This window comes from Coptis chinensis, chromosome 4, assembly GCF_015680905.1.
Source record: "Coptis chinensis isolate HL-2020 chromosome 4, ASM1568090v1, whole genome shotgun sequence".
Taxonomy (NCBI): Eukaryota; Viridiplantae; Streptophyta; class Magnoliopsida; order Ranunculales; family Ranunculaceae; genus Coptis; species Coptis chinensis.
The window spans coordinates 106,583,707-106,605,302 of record NC_141459.1 but is presented as its reverse complement, the minus strand read 5'-3'; the positions used below and the strand labels follow the sequence as shown (position 1 = coordinate 106,605,302).

The window sequence follows — 21,596 nt, the reverse complement described above, 5'->3', positions numbered from 1 at the left end:
TCACCCTCAAAACTTGAAAGAAGGGATGCAAATTAGTGAGAACTTAGCTGCTCAATTGCTGTTCAGCTCAATACTAGATTTGATCATTTGATGACATGGTTGTCCACAATCTTTTAAAAAGAACTAATTTTTTGAGCACGTTTCACTAGGATATTGGCACAATTTTTTTCACCGACCAATTTTTTTGAAAAAATGTCGTTAAAACATTTTTCCCCCAAAACAAAACAAATGGATTAAAATAATATAAAAACAATTATCTTGTAATTGAAGATGCAAAATTGGGACAGAACATTAATTCAATTTGTTTGTATTGACAGAGACAACTCAAATAAGAAAAAACCAACCCACGTTGTCAACAACTCAATTCATTTGGTTAGCCCATTGACATCAATAAAGTCCTTTTAGTCTTTTTCCCATTAGTCCCTAACTAAAACAACCATTATATTTTGTATTTAGCTTTTCTTTTGTATTTTAAAAAAGAAACTGGAGGTATATTTGTCTGAATTGGTGTTGGTGACGGAATTTGCATGGCAAACGGCTCACTTATATATATCCTCATTACATAGTAGAAGAATATAGTTTAATAGATTGGTCCTCACGTTAGCAGATGCTCTGGGCTATTTTCTATAACATATTCGTAGTCTTTCTTTTCACTCCAACAAAGAAAAGAAGTACTTAAAATTTAAACAGGTACAACTCGAAGCAATATGCAAACAGTTTAGCACTATAAGCTTTGCCTAAATTGCTAGAGCAGTCACAAAAATCAAAATTATGCATTTTTATCCAAAAGGTGCAGTTCATCACAGGATACCCCAAGAGCAACTATAGACGATTGTACACTACACGCCTATTTGCCCCACGCTCGAATTGCCTGATCGCATTTTCAATATGTTCCTTTTTCGTGTTTCTATTGTGCTAGGATATTATACATTAGTTGTATTATTTTGTTAGTTTCTCAAAGTTCTCATTGGTCTCATCCAACCATCCATTCCAAAAGGATTTTGAAAGGATATCACACCACACCATTACATCATATTAATTAGAAAAACATACATTTTTAGTTGCAACAAAAGAATGAAATTAATAAAGTACCTTTCAACGAAGGTGATTTTCATGAGAAGAATGAGATTCTGTTCTTGTGAAAAGTTGAACAAAATCGCGAGACACGTATACTGAATATACAAATGTGGGGTGGTGATAAAATTGAATAGACTATTGGTTGATGTTGGCAGCACTACTACACACGAAATAGCTATGGTGTCACAGTGCATTTCTTATTCAAAATCTTGTTCAGATCAAATAATCATAATTCAGAGTTTCCTGCTGAGTGGATTTTTCTTAGGACATATCATCAGCTAATATACATAAAGACATTTTTAGCATATGAAATTTTGGATTTTATGTCTTTCCATTTTATATATCTAACTAGCATTTAGTACTTTGCAAGATGCACTGTACCATTGCTTAACGTCGTTTTTTATACATATTATCAAAAGGGGATGAAACGAGTCAAGTGTAAAGATAAAACGATTACACCGTAAAAATATAGTATTTGCTCTTGAATTTGATTTTTTTCATCCTCCATGAAAACCAATCGCATGGGACTTTTAAGTGTCTGCAAATACAGGGAATCATCTCTGTTTTCTTTAGCCCTATTAACAATAAAATAACATGCATTTTTAGTCATTTATCAAAATAAAATAGGTAGTTATGCAAAATTGAGGAAAAATGAAAACATATCCTTTTCAAGCGCCCCTTTGACTTTCAGCTGAAAGATATTGGTAAATTTTGAGGCTTATTGAGGACGCCGCCGCCGAATTCTTTTAGATTATAGAGTTGGGACTGAAAAGCATTTGATTCCCTCCAAAACAAAATTCCATTGGAAGTCCCCTGCAATGAATTGCAACCTAACATCAATCATTCATTTAGGCTTTAAATAAAAGCCATTCGTTTGCTCCACAACAAAAAATCCCTAGTCCCCAACTTCCACTTTTCCACAACCTAACATCAATAATTCATTGTATATCCAGCTCTTCCTTGGACTTGATACAATTTTTTATTGGATATCACAGTCCTTTAAAATCTACTATATTGGCGAAATTTTGGCTTATGAGAAGAAGGTATCTCATTTGCTTGGAAAACATTTGATTCCTCAAAAACAAAAGCCATTGGATTCCTCCACAGCAAAAAGTATTCGAAGTTCCCACATACATGTTGCAACTTGCAACCTAACATCAATAATTCATTTGGCTTAACATCTAGAGGCATGACCACGAAAAAAAGAGATAAAACCAACTTTTGTTGTCCCCATTTCCATAATTCATTTGGTTGTGGAATTGACTTAAAAAACTCTCCTTGATTAGTCTTCCTTTTCCCATTAGTCTTCACACTTTAAAATCTGCCAAAAGAAGAAACATGACTAAAGCAATAGTTTCTTCTGTCATAGACCAGTTGGCCTCAGTCATTGGAAGACTACCTTTTAACAGGAGGTCACGGTTAGTGGTTGGCGTTCGTAAAGAAGCGTCAAAGAACTTTTGCAACATCATAAAAATTGCCAAGTCCCACGAGATGCATGTTGCAAATTGCAACCTAAACATCAATAACTCATTTTGGCTTAACATCTAGAGCAGGACGTTTAAAAGAGAGATAAAACCAACTTTTGTTGTCCCCATTCCATAATTCATTTGGTTGTGGAATTGACTTAAAAACATCTCCATTGATTATTGTCTTCCCTTTTGGTTAGTCTTCACAGGTCTCTTCAAAATCTACAAGATAATTATTCTCTTCTTTGTTGATTGAAAAAAAAGAAGAAACATGGTTGAAGCAATAGTTTCTGCTGTCATAGACCAGTTGGCCTCAGTCATTCGAAATGAAGTTGAACAGAAGGTGCGGTTAGTGGTTGGCGTTCGTAAAGAAGTAGAAAAGCTGGAGACTAATCTCACTCTGATCAAAGCGGTGCTTGAAGATGCTGAAAAGAAGGAAATACATGAAAATGCAGTAAAGATTTGGTTGGAAGATCTCAAAGATGTGATGTATGATGCTGATGATGTATTGGACGAATGGAACACACAAATTCTCATCTCACGAATAGAGGGATTTCCTGCTGACGGCTCTTACGTTGCCAACAAGATGTGTTCCTACTTGTTATCTCCGTGTGCTTGCTTGAAACATGGTGGTGCACGCTATGATATTGCTCGTAGGATTAAGGACATAAGAGAAAGACTTGCTGAGGTTGCTCTCACCAACAAGGACCAACTACACCTCCTTCACGCGGAACATCAACAACCTCGACAACTCAACAACTCTCCACAATGTCAAAACTAGCTCTGTTGTGGATGTATCAGAGATATTCGGTCGGGATCATGACAAACAAGAGATACTTAGCGTGCTGCTATGTGAGACTAGTCAACAAGAAACTCAGGTCCGTATCCCTATCTTGTCAATAGTTGGAACTGGTGGGTTTGGCAAGACAACTCTTGCGCAGCTAGTGTATAACGAAGGAACTATAACGACCACCTTTGAGCTGAAAATATGGGTTTGTGTTTCTGAACCTTTTGATCGTGAAAGGATTGCCAGAGAAATCATTGCACACGCTACTGGAGAGAAGCTACCAGAAAATATAGTTGGGTGGGATCTTTTACATCAGCATTTGTGCAACTCAGTAAAGGGAAAGCGGTTTTTGCTTGTGCTAGATGATGTTTGGACTGAAGATTCCAACTCTTTGGGAGCCATTGAAGTTATCTTTGAAATGGTGGTGAGCGAGGAAGCAAAATCATCGCCACCACACGTAACGAGGTAGTTGCAACAATGATCGGTTCAATTTATATATACACAGGCTGGTAGAATTGTCCGAAGATGATTTGTTGGGACTTATTCAGACAAATAGCTTTTTCGGGGAAGAACACAACAAGATTGCGAAAGATTGAAGGAATTGGACAAGAACTCGCGAAGAAATGCAAAGGTGTTCCACTAGCTGTCAAGACATTAGCAAGTCTAATGCGATTCAAACGAAAGCAAAAGAAGATTGGATGGGTGTATTAAAAGTGACGCTTGGAAAACACAAAAAAGGTTTTTACCTGCTCTTATGTTGAGCTATCATGCTTTGCCGCGTGTTTTGAAACGATGCTTTATGTACTGTGCAATCTTTCCAAAAGACGACAAAATGGAGAAGGATCAATTGGTGAAGCTATGGATGGCTCAAGGTTATCTCGGGTTACGATGGAGCAAGAGAGCTAGAGAGGGTTGGTGTAGAGTATTTTGATGTTCGCGGCGATGCGTCATTCTTCCAGGATTTTAAGAAAGACGATGATGGAAACATCGTTGAATGCAAGATGCATGATTTGGTACATGACTTTGCCGAGTCCCTCACAAAAACTGATTGCTATGTTTTGGTGAATAATGGGAAAATTTGCAGTGACAAGATTCGTCATTTGACAGTTGATGATGTAGAGAATCCATCTATCTATGAAGCGAAGAAGTTACGCACGTTGTTGGTAGGAAAAGCATTCAGGCCGGTACCTTCTGCATTATACCAGTTGACGTGCCTTAGGACCTTAGACTTGAGTGGTGAACACTTCTTTTCTGGGTCTAACCTTGAAGTACTTCCAAGTGAAGTGAGTAGATTATTACATCTTCGGTATCTTGATTTGTCGTATACAATAGTGAAGGAATTGCCTGAGACAGTGAGAAGTCTAGTTAATTTGGAAACATTGAAGCTTAATGGTTGTTATAATCTTTGTAAACCAGAAGGAATTGGGGAACTTTCTAACCTAAGACATCTGAAGTTGAAGACACTAATGCTCTAAAATATTATCCGCGAGGAGGCATTGAGAGATTGAGTCATCTTCGAACATTAAGTAAGTTTGTTGTGAGTGATGGAAGCAGCAAAGGGTCCGTGATTGGGGAACTGGGAAATCTCAATTTTCTAAAAGGAAGGCTAGATATTACAGGGTTAAAGCATGTAAAAAGTGTGAATGAGGCCAAACATGCAGAATTGCATAAAAAGAATTACATTTCAGACTTGAGGTTAAATTTCGGATATGACGAAATTCGGCGAGATATTGGAGACGTCAGCAGCGAAGAGGAGATACGAAGGATGGAAGGTGTTCTTGAAAATCTGGAACCACATAAAGAAAGCTTGGAACGATTGGAAATACGAAACTATGTTGGCTCCACGCTCCCTACTTGGATGATGTCCAATATTACATACTTGGTCCTTTGGGATTGCCCAAATTTGAAGGTGGAACCGCACTACCTTTTTCCTCCTCTGCTTGAAACTCTGGTATTATGGTGGGATGTAGGTGTTCTTTCAAAATCGTTAATGTCCCTCACCCACAACAACAACAACCTGAAGACTCTTTGTATCTTTGGTCTTCCGCATTCCTCTCTCCCTCAAGGATTAAACCAACTCACGTCACTTCAAGAATTGAATTTTCTATTCTGCTATTCCCTTGATTTCAAGCCAGAGGAGTTGAAACCACTCACCATGCTTCGCAAATTGTTCATCGACGCCTCCTCTGTTCGTACCAGAGAAGAGGACTGGAGCATCTTAACCCACATTCCCACCATTGTCATTGACTACCAAGATATTAAAAGAAGCATTTTTGACTGAGTTAGTTTTTCTGGCGGAAAGTTCATTTTTCATTTTTGATTACACAATTGAACGAAAACATGAAGAAGATTTGGTGTTTTACAGAAGCCCAATTGAAGGAGAAGAAGAGGTCCTTCCCTTTTTCTTCATTTCAGTATTCATTAATTATATTTATTTTTTCAATTAATAATAAAGCTTAATATTATCTCATTTGTCTGACAGTGAAACTTATTGCAAAGATATGAAAAGGTAAGAGAGTTTTTAGTAGGATTGAATAATTTTAGAGGTGATTTCATTTTGGATGAAGGTGAAAATTTCCCGTAATTAGGCTTGGAAAATTTATTGAATATGACACCTTAAACTTCAGTGAAGAGGAAAAGAAACAGTCCAGGGTTCTGCAGGTAAGCAAGTCTGAATAATGGACTTTTCTTCTAGAGCTGTTTTATAAATGTTGGGAAATTGATTTCACTGTAAGGGGTATTTGCATCCCAAAAAAAGGGTTTTTCTTTCTAATGGAAACCTTAATGTTGAAGTTCATTGTTATTGTTTGTATAGCTACATTGTTGATAACTTGTAGTTGTAGTTAGAGAAACAATGGGATTTGTTTCTTAGATATGGAAAACCATTTGCACTGCAGATCATTTGATCATCTCTACCTCAAAATGCTGCGAATATCGTTTACTAAACAAGTAGCAGGCAGTAATCCATTCTGGATACTTTGACACCAAATGCCAATGTGCCTAGTTATTTATCTAACTGTAATGTAGATATTTTGTAAAATGTTGTTTTCTCATTCATAACTAGTTCTGGAGAATTTTCCTAATATTTTGTATGATGGCAAACTAAACTGTGTCTGGCACTCTATGCTATGTAAATGCGCAAGTTACAAATAAATTATGAACTTTGTATGCTATTTTTTTTTTACCAACAATAAGTTTCTAAGTGGTTATTGCACGATTCCAAATCCAATTTTATAGTGGGCATCTTAACATTTTTTGTTTTATCAACTCATGCTGTAATTTGTTCTATGATTATTTTGTGTCCAGATACATGTATTCGATCTGGAGCTATCTCAGGATCTGGATCAGGATGCTGGGGCTTTAAGCACACATATGATTTTTAGGCTTACATTGTTATATTAGAATTTATAACAATAATGTAAGTGTTTTTCTTCTCGTTCTACTACTTTGTTGGTGTAAATGAGAATATAGATTTTCCGTATCTTTACTTCATTTCAGTATCTTTACTTTTGTTTATCCTTAGATGATAAAATTGTGATGCATTTGTATACGTTGAAAACTTGAAATGGAAATGTTAAAGTTGGGACTAAAGTACATTTTATGATATAGGTTTCTTCACCAACAATTATTGTTGAAAGAGCCGGATCTTATGCCTGGATGCACAAAAGTTGGAGAGTCTGCGAAGAGTTTGCACGGACTGTCACGTCGGCAATTGGTCTATTTGCTTCTACAGAGCTTCCCCTTCAGGGAGTTATACTTCCTCCTGTAAGTAACTTCTCGATTTTGTATCAAACTTTTGATAAACTACTGTCACCTGTCAGCTCGAGGTTATCATGTTGCGTAAAATACCGATGAGGAGAGGCATGAAGCTCATTCATATCATCTGCAAAAATGAATTTTAAATGCTTATTACATTTGCGTATCTATGTTTATATAGTTTTTTTGTATTATCAGATTTTGCAGATGCTGAATGATTCAAATCACAGTGTAAGAGAAGCAGCAGTACTTTTTATCGAGGTGAGTGATGAGGACACAGTTGTTTGAAGAACTAGATTACTGTAGTGATTAGTTATTTTGAACTGTACTAATAAGATCTACTCATCCCTGTTGAGTTGAAGTATCTCGTGCCCTTTTTTCTCATTATGTATATTTTTTTAATTTTGATCTAAAAGACTAAAACTTTCAAATTACTAGTAAATCCTAGGCGAGGGAGTAATCTGATGAGGACTTTGCTTGATTGTATTGTTTTCCATACCTCTTTCTTTTATGTTTTATCTGTAGGTTCCCTTGACATTTGTTGTGTATCTTATCAAATTATAGAGAGAGGGAGATACAAAGCAGGAGATACAGTGTAGAAGATACAAAGCAGGACAAAGCATCCTACATATGAGAGAGTCATGTTGGCAATCTCCAATACTTTCAACTCTGAAGTTATTAGTTATGACTTACATCCAGTGCACGGCAAGAATATTAAGAACAAACTACTTATGTTCAACCCGAGAATAAAAAAAACTACTGTATTTTTAATAGGATAAAAGTTATTTGTTCCGGAATGTTACTCAAGCCTGAGCATGGCCCTTGGCAACCAAGGGAATCTTGTACCTACTAATTTCAATTACGTTCAAGCAGTTGGTTTGTGGATTCGCCAGCAAAGTGCAATGATCGTAGAGTAACTTACATTTTGTTTTTTCCTGCGTCCTACCCTTTATGTGTTTGACTATCTCATTATAAGATGACGCCAGACAGCCTTTGTGTCTTTTCTTTGTCTTTTAATTAAGTTAAATTTACATAAGTAATGTTACAAAGTTGTTCTCTAAGTTCTCTAGATGTGTATGGACTTAACATCTCTTATTGATTGAAAGGTTGCATGTTCTAACTACTATAAAACTGGGTTTGTGGGCATATTTTATTTGACCATTTGTTTTTTTTTCGCTCTTCAGGAAATGTATGCACAAGTTGGATCTCAATTTCGAGAAGAGTTGCAGCGTCACCATCTTCCCTCATCGATGATGATTATCACTGTTTAACTTGCTTCTGCTGGTTTTAAGAATAGGATTGTCCTTTCATATGAGAATAAACTTTATTATACCCTGCCTGTGGTGTTATTAATTCTGTTCAGATTTTGAACTTCTGGTCAAAGATATCAATGCTAGATTGGAAAAAATTGAATGGGGCTGCAGGTCATTTTTTGCCAGGGGAGATGAAGTCTGCAAGTCTTAGCCACAAAAAGAAACCGTCCGAAGAATAAAAACCTTACACGTGAAATCTCTTTCACTGGAGGTAAATTTGTTGCGACTTTATTATTAGTTTCTTTGTTCCATCTTCTTCGTTTGTTGCTTTGCTTTCAGACATTATTTTGCTGTGTCATTTATCTATTTATAAAATCTGCTAGGTGGTTCTGTCCTTGCTATTAGCATATCATGTTTTTGTGGTTTGATTTTGGTTCCAGACAGTACGTACAAAATATACACACACACATGCTCAGTTGGTTCTGTGGTAAGAACTCCCACAAACTTGAGGTGGATGGTGTCCTATTCAAGAGTATCTTTAAAATGTAGGTGAGTTTTAGTGAAGTGTATTTTTGGTTCCTCTATCATTTTAGCTAGAAACTAATAACCTAAGACCAAAAAACTGAAGTGCCAACTTAACCCTTAAACTTAAAGTGAAAGTCACTTAATGAAGGGTACTTTTGACATTCACTTCAAGAAAAGACAAACTGGAATATAAGTCACCTCACTTTTAACTTTTCAACTTTACCCCTAATCTTCTACATACTTTAGGTACTTTATCTCTGAGAAAGAGCATATTTGTTATCTTTTTTGTTTTTTTTGTCAAATTAAATTGGTTACAAAAAATCGACTTTGATTTATTCTTTTTATCACAATAATTGTCTAATGTAGTCAATGTATGTTAATAACTTAATATATTAATATTTTTCGATAAATTGTATTTCATTTACATCCTTTTAGTTTATCAGAGATAATTTGTAGTCAATACTCAAAAAGAGCATTCGTCTATACCAGAGTGGAGGACTTGAAACCTTCCTTTTCCAACGAAATACGAAATACAGGCTGCATAAGCATATGACAGTTGGTGCTTCCCAGATACATGGGAAATCGCTCTTTTAGAAAATATGGAAAACATATTGTCAAATGACGAGGTTTCGGACCCTTCTGCTTGGTATAGATGATTTGCATTTGTAATTAAAACACATTCCCGTGATATCAGTGTATCACACCATTCAACTGAAAACCATTTCAAGGGAAGTTAAGTCAGCATTTCTTGCGTTTTTACTATCACTTATTTTCCTTTATGCTATTTGTTGTCATTTATCAAAAGACATTTCAGCCGTATCTCATCATTCACTACTATGGTATTTATTACATCAATGTTGACTCTTTGTAATGTTTTGGTTATACGAACACGCGCCTTCACATTCTTAGGAAGAAATGCATGACCCCGTGTCTATTATTAATCAGCTATCCTACTTTTTATCTTTGATAACTTTTAAGTTGGAAAGAACTCAACATAACTTAACAAGCTGCTTTATCTCCACAAATAAGCTCCACCTTGTAGCAGAAGGATCCAGAATGTCCTTTTGCTATGGAGGCTTAACGGTCAGTTTGTCATTTCATGTTTTCTCTCATGTACGGTGGACCGAAAATTCAGGCACATTGAATAAGTTCGCAAGTTGTAATATTTTTATCTGTATGTTAAAAATTGTTTGCTCCAGGTGACATTGTCTACCATCCCTTGTATATTCTGGTACATAGGTTATGCATCTCATTGAATAACATATTCGTTTAGTGTAATGTGCCTTGAAGGCATGTAATTGAATGGAAAACTCCCCGTACTACGTCGTTATCTTTGTTAACGCCTAATTCTGCAAACTTAGATACCAGATCACCCTCCTTACCTTTTTTTTTTTGTGCAAAATGTACTTATCTTGGATCAAGAATATTTATGAAATCTTATTCTTTTTGGGTTGATGTAGGTCTCCATGCTCAAGAGCCGTGTAAATATTGCTAGTGGTATGCCAAGCAGGTAAGGAATGTAAGCTTTTGACTATTTCTGCAATTGTAGCCCTCGGCTCAAACCTTAAAAGGAATATTTCCCTTCAGCACTAAATTTTTAGCAGGATAGTGTTGAGAAGACAATTAATTAATAAACATCGTTGTAAGTACGATGTGGCTCTTTTACAACACTTTTTTTTTCAAGAACCAACTTACATATTGAAGATTGTATAGTTGGATAGAAAGTTATTTACTAATAAACATGCGCGTAAGCATAAGGTGGCCCTTTGTCAATATTCTTTTTTTTTAGAACCAACTTACATATTGAGAATTGTAGACTTTGATAGAAAAGGGAAACTTCAATGCTTGAGGAGTGATCTTGTTGCTAGTTGTGCATGCACTCTTTAATTAAAAGCCAACTTACGTATTGGAAAATTTGGACTTGATAAATAAAGAAAACATACAGGGAAAAACTTGAACCCTTTTGGAGTGTACTTTTTGGCTAGTTGTGATTAGTTGTGATAAGTAGCATGCCTATTTCAACTTTAAGAAAGTTCTGGGACCTTTCATCTTAACAATACTATCTAGATGACATCACCAAAACTACCAAAGCCTATTCGCTAGTGATGACTTATTTGCTAGTGATGGGCTTGAAAATTTGAATCTCTTGTCTAACATTCGGAATGTAGTTGGTTGGGAGCTGTTCGTGGGTTGTCAGAGGGGAGGGGCGTAGCCTTAATTAAGGAGTTCTTTAGAACGGGCACTAGGACTTGGGATGTCGGTTTGCACCATGTTAGTGAGATTCTCTCTCACATTTGTATCCTTGTTACATCCTAATTAATAAATTTTATTTACAAAAGAAAATCTTTCCTAGATCAATCTATTATCAGATCTTGATGGCAATAGGGCTTTCCATTAGAAGTGATAAAAATTCAGTAATGTATCACATTTGTTTCTGTTGTTTGGTGTAGGCTAACTGATGGTACCGAAGTAATCAGTGAAAAGATCTTAATCAAAGTACAAATTAGCAAAATAAATTAAGTTAATCGTCTAATTGTTTTAAATAGATTAAGGAAACCATAAGTAGGGGCTTCAGATTGGCTATGACAAGTGAATGAGTGATTTATATGTCAACAAAATCGACTCCAAATTTTGGTTCTTCTAGAGTACACCTCCATCTTGTAATATGTGACTTAGTGTTAAATTTTATGGCCAGGATTAAAAAGTTAATTGACGTGGATGCTTTGGGGCTTTCAAGGCTATCAGTGATTGTGATGGACATGCACACAGATGCAGAAGGCTATTCATTGCTTACTCTTCCGCAAGTCAGGTATAGCTATGGAACTCTATAGATTTAAAAAAAAATCCGAGCCTTGGTTTTTTTGTGTTATTAATTCTGCTTGACATCCATCAAAACTTTTTGTATTAAAATCCTCACTGTATAGACTTTATTGTTGTTTCCTTTGGCAGTGAAGAGTTTTGGGACTTGTATAAAAGCCATTTTCACCACCTAAAGGTCCAGGGAGATCTACGCATCTGTCTCTACGGCCCAATATCTTGTGCGTGTGACAAAAAGAGTGCAGCAACTCATGATGAGTAACTACCGTTTATGAAGCAAAGGTATTGAACAATCTGTTGTACTAGTATACTGATGAAGATTCATTGCACTTCAGTTCGTTTCTGAAAAATTAAAATTATTCAATTCAATTAAGTCAGCAGGGTTCTCTACTTCTTTTTGTGGGTTTTGTATAGTGCACATCTAATAGCTATTCTTGAAATCTATGTACCACAAATTAAATGGCAATTACTTCTGTATTGAGCACCTAGTATATACCAGCACAATTCTACTAAACTAACGTAGCTAACAAGAAGATGATAGTGTGAATTGGTGGTAAAGTTCACTAGACATCTATATTTGCTTGAGTTTTAGCATTTTTTCTAATATATACGACTGGATGTATAAATTGATTGTCTCCAGCATAAAAGTGTTTAGCTCATAACTGATCGGTCAGCTGATGCCTTATACCAAGGTGTTTGCCGAATGACTAAGAGCACATACTGGTCTGGCAGCAAATCAACGAATTCTCATCTGAATCCATGTACTGTATGCTCAAACCACCAAGTCTTTTTTTGTGGATAAGTAAATCTTTATTAAAAAGTAGTGCAAAGGCACAAAGAGATACATACAGAGAGTGAGTTCGTCACAGTATGACAGATACAAATACAGAGAAACAAAAGCAAAGAAGAGAAACTCACACCCCTTTAACATTACCCCCATCAACGTTCATAATAACATTATGCCAATTTAACACCAGATTTCTGAAGTGGTAATGTCTATTTTCGAACATTGCAGTCCCTATTCCTGAAAATGAGGAGATTTCTAGATAACAGCATATGGTAAGAGCCTCCACACGGCCAACCCAAAATTCGTCCCTCCGTCTTGGCCAACTAGCGATAAATTCTTCAACTGAATCTGCCTGTGCTAGCAGACGGAAAGCCATAACCATTGGCTGTAACAGCGTAGCCCATACCTCCAGAGCAAAAGGGCAATGCAAGAACAAGTGACTGATATTCTCCATAAGCATATTACACATTGAACACATAAGAGAAACAATTGTACCTCTGTGATTTAAAGCATCAGTAGTCAAAGTCCTCCCAAGCATAATTCCCCAGAAGACAAACTTCACTTTTAGAGGTATCTGAATACTTCATATCAGTTTTGAGGGGAAGGGGTTGGGCCGTAGTTCCAGAGTCCAGACTATTTGATTGGGTTTGAATTCTATCATAGAAAGAGCTAACAGAGAACACGTTGTTCTTGGTCCAAAGCCATAAGCATCTGTCCTCTTCCTCATTCAATAACATTGTTTCAAGTAACACTATGAGGTTAGCATATTGCTGCACTTCCCAATCGTTGCTACACCTCCTCAAGAATAAAATTCATGCCAGATGGCCATTGACTGTCTGTGTAAACTTATGAACATAACCTTTTTGCTTGGTAGAAACTTGAAACACTGAAATTTACTCCACATTTGAAACTCGGGAACACCTTCAGAATTTGTCTCCAAAGGCTGTATCCATAAGGTTTAGTTGTTTGCTTAGGCGGCGCCGGCAACTATGATTGTCGCATCATACTTTGCACTAATCACATCACGCCAAAGAGAACCTTCTTCCGCCATATATCTCCATATCCATCTTCCAAGTAAAGCATAGTTCATGTCTACAAGTGAACGTAGACCCAAAAAAAGTCTCAGATCAATCACTCAATATTTGCAGCCACGCCTTTTGGAATAATAACCAAAGATAAACTCATCAAACCATAGATACAAATATTCACCTGAGTCGATTTTTTAATTTATGAGATAACAAATATGCGCAAAGTTAAAAGAATACATTAAAGATTTGTTTGTCCTAAGAATAATGGTCCTACAAACTTAGTTTGACAAATTGCAATAAAAGCAAAACAATTTTGGTGGAAATCAAGCCAAAAAGGAAGAAGGTCCTAAACTATGTTGGTAACCTGCAACCAAGGCCCAAAATATCGATATCGATGAATATATCGGTGTATCCAAAAACTGATATATATTGGATATTTCGGATATATCAATTTTTTTGGTAACCAGTCCAAACTATTTAAAATATCGGAAATATCAGATATATCGGAAATATAATGTCGGAAATATCGGATTTATATTTTAAAATGGTCAAAAAGTCAACTGATATATATCGATTATATTGGCGATATAAAATTTCATATCGGAAATTTCAATATATATCGGAAAAAAAGAGTTCAATATTCGATGGATATATATCGGAAATATCGATATCGGTGTACCAATTTACCAAAATATATCGGCGATATATCGGATATATTGGCGATATTTTGGGCCTTGCCTGCAACACCACATGTGAAGATCAACGTTAGATGTTTCCAAAAAAGAGTTGCTTCTGATTGTGAACTGATCTCTTCATTCTGAAAGAAGTTTAGACTCAGTAACTCGTAAGAGTTTTGACTGTCAGCCTTAATGTAATGGATGAAGAGGATTATCCAAGTATATACTAGAGGATTAACGAAAAAAGAAGACACAGCTTGAACAAAATGCAATTATTGAATCAATTCAAGTTACATTCAGATTCATAGATAAGCATTCAAGCATAGAGACACAGAATCGAGTCTCTCAGGACACAATGAAGAAACACAAGCTGACACATACATGTCTGCTCTTTAGAAGAAGTGTGTTCTCGTAGTGGTCCTTGTGATTAATTTCTTATGATAAATTGATAAGTCCTAGGTAGCGATCTTAACAGGGTTATATTAATAAAGAAAGATTACAGATTCCAGCGTACTAAACAAATGGGCACACAGACAATTGAAACATATTTATACATACACACATGTAAACATGGACTTTCATTGCAATTTTTTCCTCAGGCAATGGACAATGGACCATATGGCACAACAAACATTGAGTGCTATAATTACTTTATAATTTCACAGCAATACAAATCGAATCTCATTGCTTAAGCAACAGCAAGCTTCGTGCAAACACAACGAAGGGCAAGCATTATCTCAATCGGTGCTTCTCTTCATTTGTCACTGGAAGAGTTGACTACGACCACAGCTGGCCAGCTCTTATTTTCTGTTAAATACGGGTCTAAGCATCAAGCTTCTCCCGAACGTTCACTGGACGTGGATTCACCATTCCCACAGTTCCAAAGCTGTCTCAGCTCTCCCCTAATGGAACCCAGTATAACAATGGACTGAAAAATCAAGAAAAGAAATTGTACATCAAAATTATGATGCCTGGAAACTTACTTTTCCCATTGCACCCGTATCCACCGGGTACGATACGGATACGGTTACAGGATACAACACAGATACTGAATATACTTATCTCCTCATTGATACTGGCTTCCAGGCCCATTCCAAATATCTGATCTTTGTATCTTTCTAACAACTAATGGTTCCATATGAAAAATGAACGTATAATTGTTTTTCCTAGTAACAAAACAATTTTAACATCATATAATAGTCGTACCTGACTCTAGTACCCGTATCCTGAATTTATGAAAGTCCCGTGTCGTATCCCGTACCCGTGTCCCTGTATCGGTTTCCGTATCCTTATCCGTGCATCATAGGATCAAAATAAAAAATTGTAGCCTGTAATAAAAAACAGCTTCAAATGGCATCTAGCATTTCATTACCTAACGTACATGGAACAAGGCAGAGGAGTGCAGGTTGGCCATGCCCATCCATCAAGTATAGACCAAGATATGTAAGGAAGAGACCTGCATGCAATAGGTAGAAAAAAACCCTCTGTTAATAAATGCACAAATGGATATAAATAACTACAGAGAAAAGGAAACCCAAAGCGCATTTTGAGATTATTGTACTCAGAATGAGAGAGGACAGGTGGGAATTATTTCAGAAACAGATTTTCAGGAATTCTGCTGAATTGAGACTCACCAAGTCCATAACCAATCACCAACCACAAAATGTATACATTGAAGATGCTCTTCTTACTTTTTCTGTCATATCTACATAAACCAAGTGAACCCATAAAAGATACAGTGAAACAATAGAGCACTATACATACTTTCATTTCCATTTAAAATATAATGCTTCATCCTCCTCAGCTATAGAGACTTATAGCAACTATAGAGCACTTCAACAGTTTTATGGGCATTTCAAACTTTTGTTCTTTACCAAGAAACCAAATGATGCAGGAGCATAGAAGCAATCATTAATTACCTTTACTTGATTAGCATTGTTTTAGTTAGTCTCTATTTACAATAGGTTATTAGGTTATTGGTAGTTTCCTATTCCAATTAAATTAGATTTAGAACTAGTATTAGATTTAGAAATAGAGGTTAGAAGTCTCATTGCACTTCGGTTGATTTAGTTGTATTCAATTGAATAGTGAAATTCAATTTTCTATTGAAACCCTAGTTTTGGGTCTTTATTTCAATTATTTTAATGGTGTAATTCAATAGAATTTGCTTCCGCCTTCTTGTTACATCACAAAAATTAGCCTAGTTAACAGGAGGCATGAAAACATATGACCTATTGTTCTCAGTGATTACTATGTACCACATAGCATAATAACTATATAAATCTTATCATTTCTCCACAAATTTCCTAATTTGTTTGTATGTACGCACTTCTCCTTCAAACCAAAGGACTTCTTAAATAGTTTCATAGTACCATCCGACAACTTCGAGGATCACAAAATTCTTTCATCAATTTATGGAACAAAATAGTTCTCTTTTACTATCTACTGATTTATTTGCTATGCTATACTTTCCCAAAGGATTCTCAATAACATAGGAATGGCTTCTCCGTCACTATTATCACCATGAGCAACCTATAAGTTAATGAAGAGGTGTTAAAATAAAATTTTGCTTGAAATTCATACATCATAATTCTCATCATGAACATTCGGCATTTCACATCATTTGATCGAGTCATAACTGATGAACTGTGAAACTATAATACTATATAGACCTCCAAGAGGATTTCTATGTAAAAAATTACTATATGTTCATAATAGTTTCCATTACTATCGTCCATCTCAATGATAAGTATATCTATTTTCTAATTTTCCTTGGAAATCCTGGAATACATAGGACGTAAGATCCTCACCAAGTGGAAAGCTCCAAATTTCACTCTTTCCTGAAATGCAAAACTATACCCATACATCCTCTAGCAACTGGTGACTCTCTTTTTAGCACACAATTACAATAGACTCTCTTTTTAAAAGGTTAAAAGGGTGGGGGGTTTGGAACTCTACACCCTGATGTAGGAAAGCTGTTCCCATAGGTTAGAAGAGAAGAACCGATGAGCTCTGTAAACCAACCCTTCATAGTCAACACCCAAGGGTTAACATCTAAGACTGGGGAAAACCCAAACATGACATATGAGGAAAAACTAGTTGATACGCCTGTCGAGGGACACATCAGGAAAGAAAAATACTACTTATTCCTCCTCCATTGAAAACCCAAGGCCATAATTGGTCGAGCCATCTCAATTCTTAAGAGAAAGTAAAAGTGTAACTAAGGGCATATACTTCACACCTTCACATAAAAGCAGTATTGTTTATATCCAAAGAACATTGATGGATGATGCAACCTCAAGAAAGAAAAAGGTATTCCTTCTCTTTTCACCAACAAGGTGAAGCTGTGCAATGCAAAGGTGAAAAATAATTCCGGACGGGATGTTGAATTCGTCTGGAGGCATTTTGATTGAGACGGAATGTAATATCCCGTCCGGTATTTTGTCTGAAATTAAAAAAAACTGAAAAAACACGCGAGATGGAATGAAATATTCCGTCTGAAAAAAAAATTGAAAAAAACACACGAGACGTTTTCCAACATTTTGTCCGGTCTTTTGAACAAGGTTTCATCCACTAACTATTGGAAGGTTTCATCTTGATTTCAACTTGGGAAAATAGTCTATAGGCGGAAGCCTATAATTTTTTTTTTTTTTTTTAAAATAAATGAAAACTATTACCTAAAGTGGATGTAATGTAGATTGAAACGGCGGAAGCAGCACGAAATCGAAATCTACACTTTATAGAACCCTAAAAGTCTCACATTTTATTGAATCTCACTCAATTTCATAAACACAAACACAACTACCCCAACCTAAATACAAGCCCTTATTTACACTAATAACAATAAAGCAACAACTAACTGGTGGGCTCATGACCCATGGGTTTGGACTCGACTAGATGTCCACATCACACTCTCCAAGAAGCTTGTTGACATGAAAACCCACCAATATACAAAAACTCATCAAACTTGTATATGTCACACTCCTGTGGTTCTGAGGAATTCGACCTTGAATCTTGCCCCAATATCGGCTCAAACGAATAAAAGGATGTCTCATTAAGTCGTATGTGATTGAAGAGGACAAATAAAAGGAGAAAACAGAGGAAGTCAGATAGAGATGATTAATATTTACCCTGATGACTGATAAGAGTTGTAAGCAGACTCAACCACGAATCTAGTGATGGCATGTTATATCCCAACTTAAGATTCAGGTTCTTCACATCTTAATGCGGACACAGATATAAAAGACACCAGAAGTTGATTTACCGCAATCATAACACTGCCTTTGAAAAAGAAAGGCGATATGAAGACCCAAAATATGTCGTACACAAATGCGCAACAAACGGAAAGTTGACAAATTTGAAAAGAGAGACATATCAGTCCTTTCTTTTTCAAAGGCAGTCGAGCCGTTTGCAGAACAGTGATCATCAAACAGATACCCTATCAACATAAAGTTAAACAACTAAGTAAAACATAGTGGAATGGTCAAGAATTGTAAATCAATTCAGTACAAAACAATAGTGTCAGAAGACCATCCAACATCTAAAGAAACCCTTTCCCACAATTCCACCATCCAAAATATTTATAAGTGACCCTCTTTCACTAAAAATGAAAATATTGCTAAAAGGCTTCAAGAGCTATATACAATTTATGAGGAATCTGTCAAATCTGATAGAGTTGTGATGGTCTGAATGTTCTGGTACAAAACTAGGAGAATCCTTTATCAAAAGTGTTGTATCAGAGCTTCTGATGCATCTAAGGGTTCCAAATCCTTGTTTTAGTTCCATATTAATTCATATATTATTAGGACTATTTCTAATTATGTTTAGATGTTTTGATGTTTTTAGCATATGTTATTTTTGGGGTTATATTTAATTTCGAAAATTAGGATTACTAGTTTCTAAATTTGAATTAGAAGGCTAGCTTCTAAATTCATAGTCTCTATAAATTGAGTTGTAGGCCATTGGCCATGGTTAGTGTTGATGAATAATAAAGTTTGAGGTTTTTTCAATTGAATTCTTGTGAGAGTTAGTGTTCTTCATGAGGAACAAGGTTGTCGACATAGATCTTGGAATTAGGTTCCAAAATCATATCTAGGTCATACGTGACCATCAACTTCATTCAAAAATCACAGTTTAGGTTAGGATGAGGTATCCAAACCAGTACAAGAAATCTCCTCTGAGAAAAAACTGAAAAAGAAAAAGAAAAAAACTAAAAGATTATAAAGATCCACTCAAAACATGAGAGACTCCCATCCATAATACAAAATATCTCGATATATCGCGATATTTGGGGATACCTATTCAGATTTCAGATAAAGATATATAAATATCACAATATGTTTAGAAATACATACAACTACAAATATCGGTGATATTTTGATGATATTTATAATATTTGTGATATTTGGAAATATTTGGGGATATTTTATGTATATAACAATTTTATTTAATATTTACCATTATATTTCAAATAAATATAAATAATATATCATGATATATTAAGAAATGTCCACAATATCTATTATATTTATCGATATTTTGGATATATTCACGATATTTGCATGTGAAACAATGTCAAATATCCCAAAAAGATAGATATATCCACGATACATATCCAGAAATTAAACATCGATAAATACCCATATCCTGATATTTTGTACTATGCTCCCATCTACCCACAAAATAGAATATATTATGCGTGTCATCATCAACCTTTGTCTAGAACAAAAGAAGTCCCTTGATAGACATCATTACCTTCTCCATAGTTGCCTTGATTCCCTCAAAAAGTCTCTTATTCCTTATTCAAAAATCACAGTTAATTTTATTTTTGTTATTTTCTGATAGAACTTTAGCAACCAAAAGCATCCCTAACATGTACGACAACCACATTTAAAGCATGGGCTCACTCCCAAGTCCCAACTGAGATGTGTCAGTAAGACATACTTTTAAGCTTTTTAAACCGGGCTCTCTGACTCTTGAATTCGTCACTCACCAGTTTTCTTGACTTTTGTGGCCAAATTGTGCAAACTAAACTAATCCAAAAGTAACATAATCGCATAAAGTAGTGAAGAAGTAAGTCAGACTTTTGAGGAAGAGTGTGATAGTAGAGTACAAGGGACTAGAAGTAGACGCCTGTGAGTTCTTCCTTTCAGTCTATATACATCAGATCAAAAGAGTGCCTAACTACGTACTTTCCTTGATTATATAGAGGTTTCTAAATCGATCTTTTACGAAAGTACTGAATCTAATATATATTTTTTAAATTTATTATTGAAATTCATAAGTTAACTATCCATGTAAGACCTTTTCTAAGAATATATCTAATTGTATAAATTAGAACATTGGCAACATAGACTGGCGCTCTCAAAATGCTTTGAACAATAGGAATTTTTTTGTTAGGCACTCTAACGCTTGCGCTTTTGCATTCTCTCTCACTCCCGCTTTACGTTTTGGTTGCTAAGTTTAGATCTTTATTCCCTAATCATATAATTTCCAGGTGAAGGTACCAACCCAAGACCTTCAGCCCAACCTCCCAAGTCTTGACCAGTACGCCGCAGGACACCTTCACCAGAGTTAACAACCTCAACTTGATTTCATAAAGAACTTACTTGATAACAATTTTTCTTAAACGCATTGCTTAAACCATAAAAGACACCAAGTCAGGTATAGAGATGGATCAGAATTTTTAAAAACATATTCCTCAATGAGCAAGGGAACTAATTAATTTTGAAGAGAGAATCATAACTTACAAGAACATCCAGATGATGCACGCCGAGTTGCAGCCCAAAAGATGGCAAACCCCAGACAGAAAGGTGTAATAATCTAGTATCGAAAAACAGTAATAAGAAAGGAAGTAAAACTTATCACTGAGGATTGTGCTCGGCACAATTTCCTTAAGACGAAAAACGCCGCCGGTTTGGTTCTTTGCCGACCTCAAGCGTCGTCTCTCCCCGTGATCTGGCCCGGATGGATGAGCGTGTCACACCAATGACCCAAGAACTCTGCAAGAACTCTCAAAGATACTCGGACAATTTTTAAAACGAGGAAAATAATGTTGTGTTTTTCGTGTTCGTTAAAACAGGAGAGACCTTAGGTTATAGATCTGAAAAAAACGCAACTTCAGGCTAGAGTCACGACTCCTCATCATTGCCTTGACTCGAATCAAGGAAAGAGATTTTGTAACTGTTATCGTTTTGGAAAGAAGACCAAAAAATGATTTCTTTGAGTTTTGGAAAGAAGACCAAAAAATGCAAAAACAAGCCCAGTACTCGCACCCACGCGAAGCCCAATTGGGTGGATTTGCACCCCCCTGCGGCGTGTGTGGGCACCATCAGCGCTAAGGTTTTCTGGAGCTCCCACCTCCCGAGAGCCCCCAAACCAAGGAGGCCTTGTGTGCGCGCGAGCACCTCCTTATATCTCTCTA

General features: G+C 35.9%; 3 protein-coding genes across 7 annotated transcripts; 2 read left to right on the top strand and 1 right to left on the bottom strand.

Annotated features, from left to right (window-relative positions):
• Positions 1-2,814: 2,814 nt before the first annotated feature.
• LOC147506716 (putative disease resistance protein RGA3) lies at positions 2,815-5,611 on the top strand. The gene is made up of 5 exons (XM_086605824.1): positions 2,815-3,231; positions 3,347-3,795; positions 3,879-4,032; positions 4,203-4,682; positions 4,775-5,611. Exons 1-5 carry the CDS (start codon positions 2,815-2,817, stop codon positions 5,609-5,611), a joined length of 2,337 nt encoding a protein of 778 aa, XP_086461950.1.
• LOC147506715 (CLIP-associated protein-like) lies at positions 3,320-12,172 on the top strand. 5 transcript variants are annotated; one of them, XM_086558777.1, is made up of 10 exons: positions 4,749-5,720; positions 6,637-6,748; positions 6,940-7,095; positions 7,285-7,347; positions 8,271-8,339; positions 8,511-8,610; positions 8,723-8,888; positions 10,325-10,374; positions 11,560-11,673; positions 11,814-12,172. In XM_086558777.1, the coding sequence occupies exons 3-6, from the start codon at positions 6,988-6,990 to the stop codon at positions 8,532-8,534; spliced, it is 264 nt and encodes an 87-aa protein (XP_086414903.1). In that variant the 5' UTR covers positions 4,749-5,720; positions 6,637-6,748; positions 6,940-6,987; the 3' UTR covers positions 8,535-8,610; positions 8,723-8,888; positions 10,325-10,374; positions 11,560-11,673; positions 11,814-12,172. The 5 variants fall into 5 exon arrangements, with proteins under 5 accessions (XP_086414904.1, XP_086414903.1, XP_086414902.1 ...); XM_086558778.1 differs by lacking the exon at positions 8,723-8,888 and adding an exon at positions 5,813-5,897 and having other exon boundaries at positions 3,320-5,720; positions 6,568-6,748; positions 8,271-8,610; XM_086558776.1 differs by having other exon boundaries at positions 4,761-5,720; positions 8,271-8,610; positions 8,723-8,884.
• Positions 12,173-14,577: 2,405 nt separating this feature from the next.
• LOC147506714 (signal peptide peptidase-like 2) lies at positions 14,578-20,981 on the bottom strand. The gene is made up of 5 exons (XM_086558780.1): positions 20,923-20,981; positions 15,808-15,878; positions 15,546-15,629; positions 15,380-15,442; positions 14,578-15,101 (listed from the first exon to the last, which is right to left on the bottom strand). Exons 1-5 carry the CDS (start codon positions 20,928-20,930, stop codon positions 15,076-15,078), a joined length of 252 nt encoding a protein of 83 aa, XP_086414906.1. The 5' UTR covers positions 20,931-20,981; the 3' UTR covers positions 14,578-15,075.
• Between the last annotated feature and the right edge of the window lie 615 nt (positions 20,982-21,596).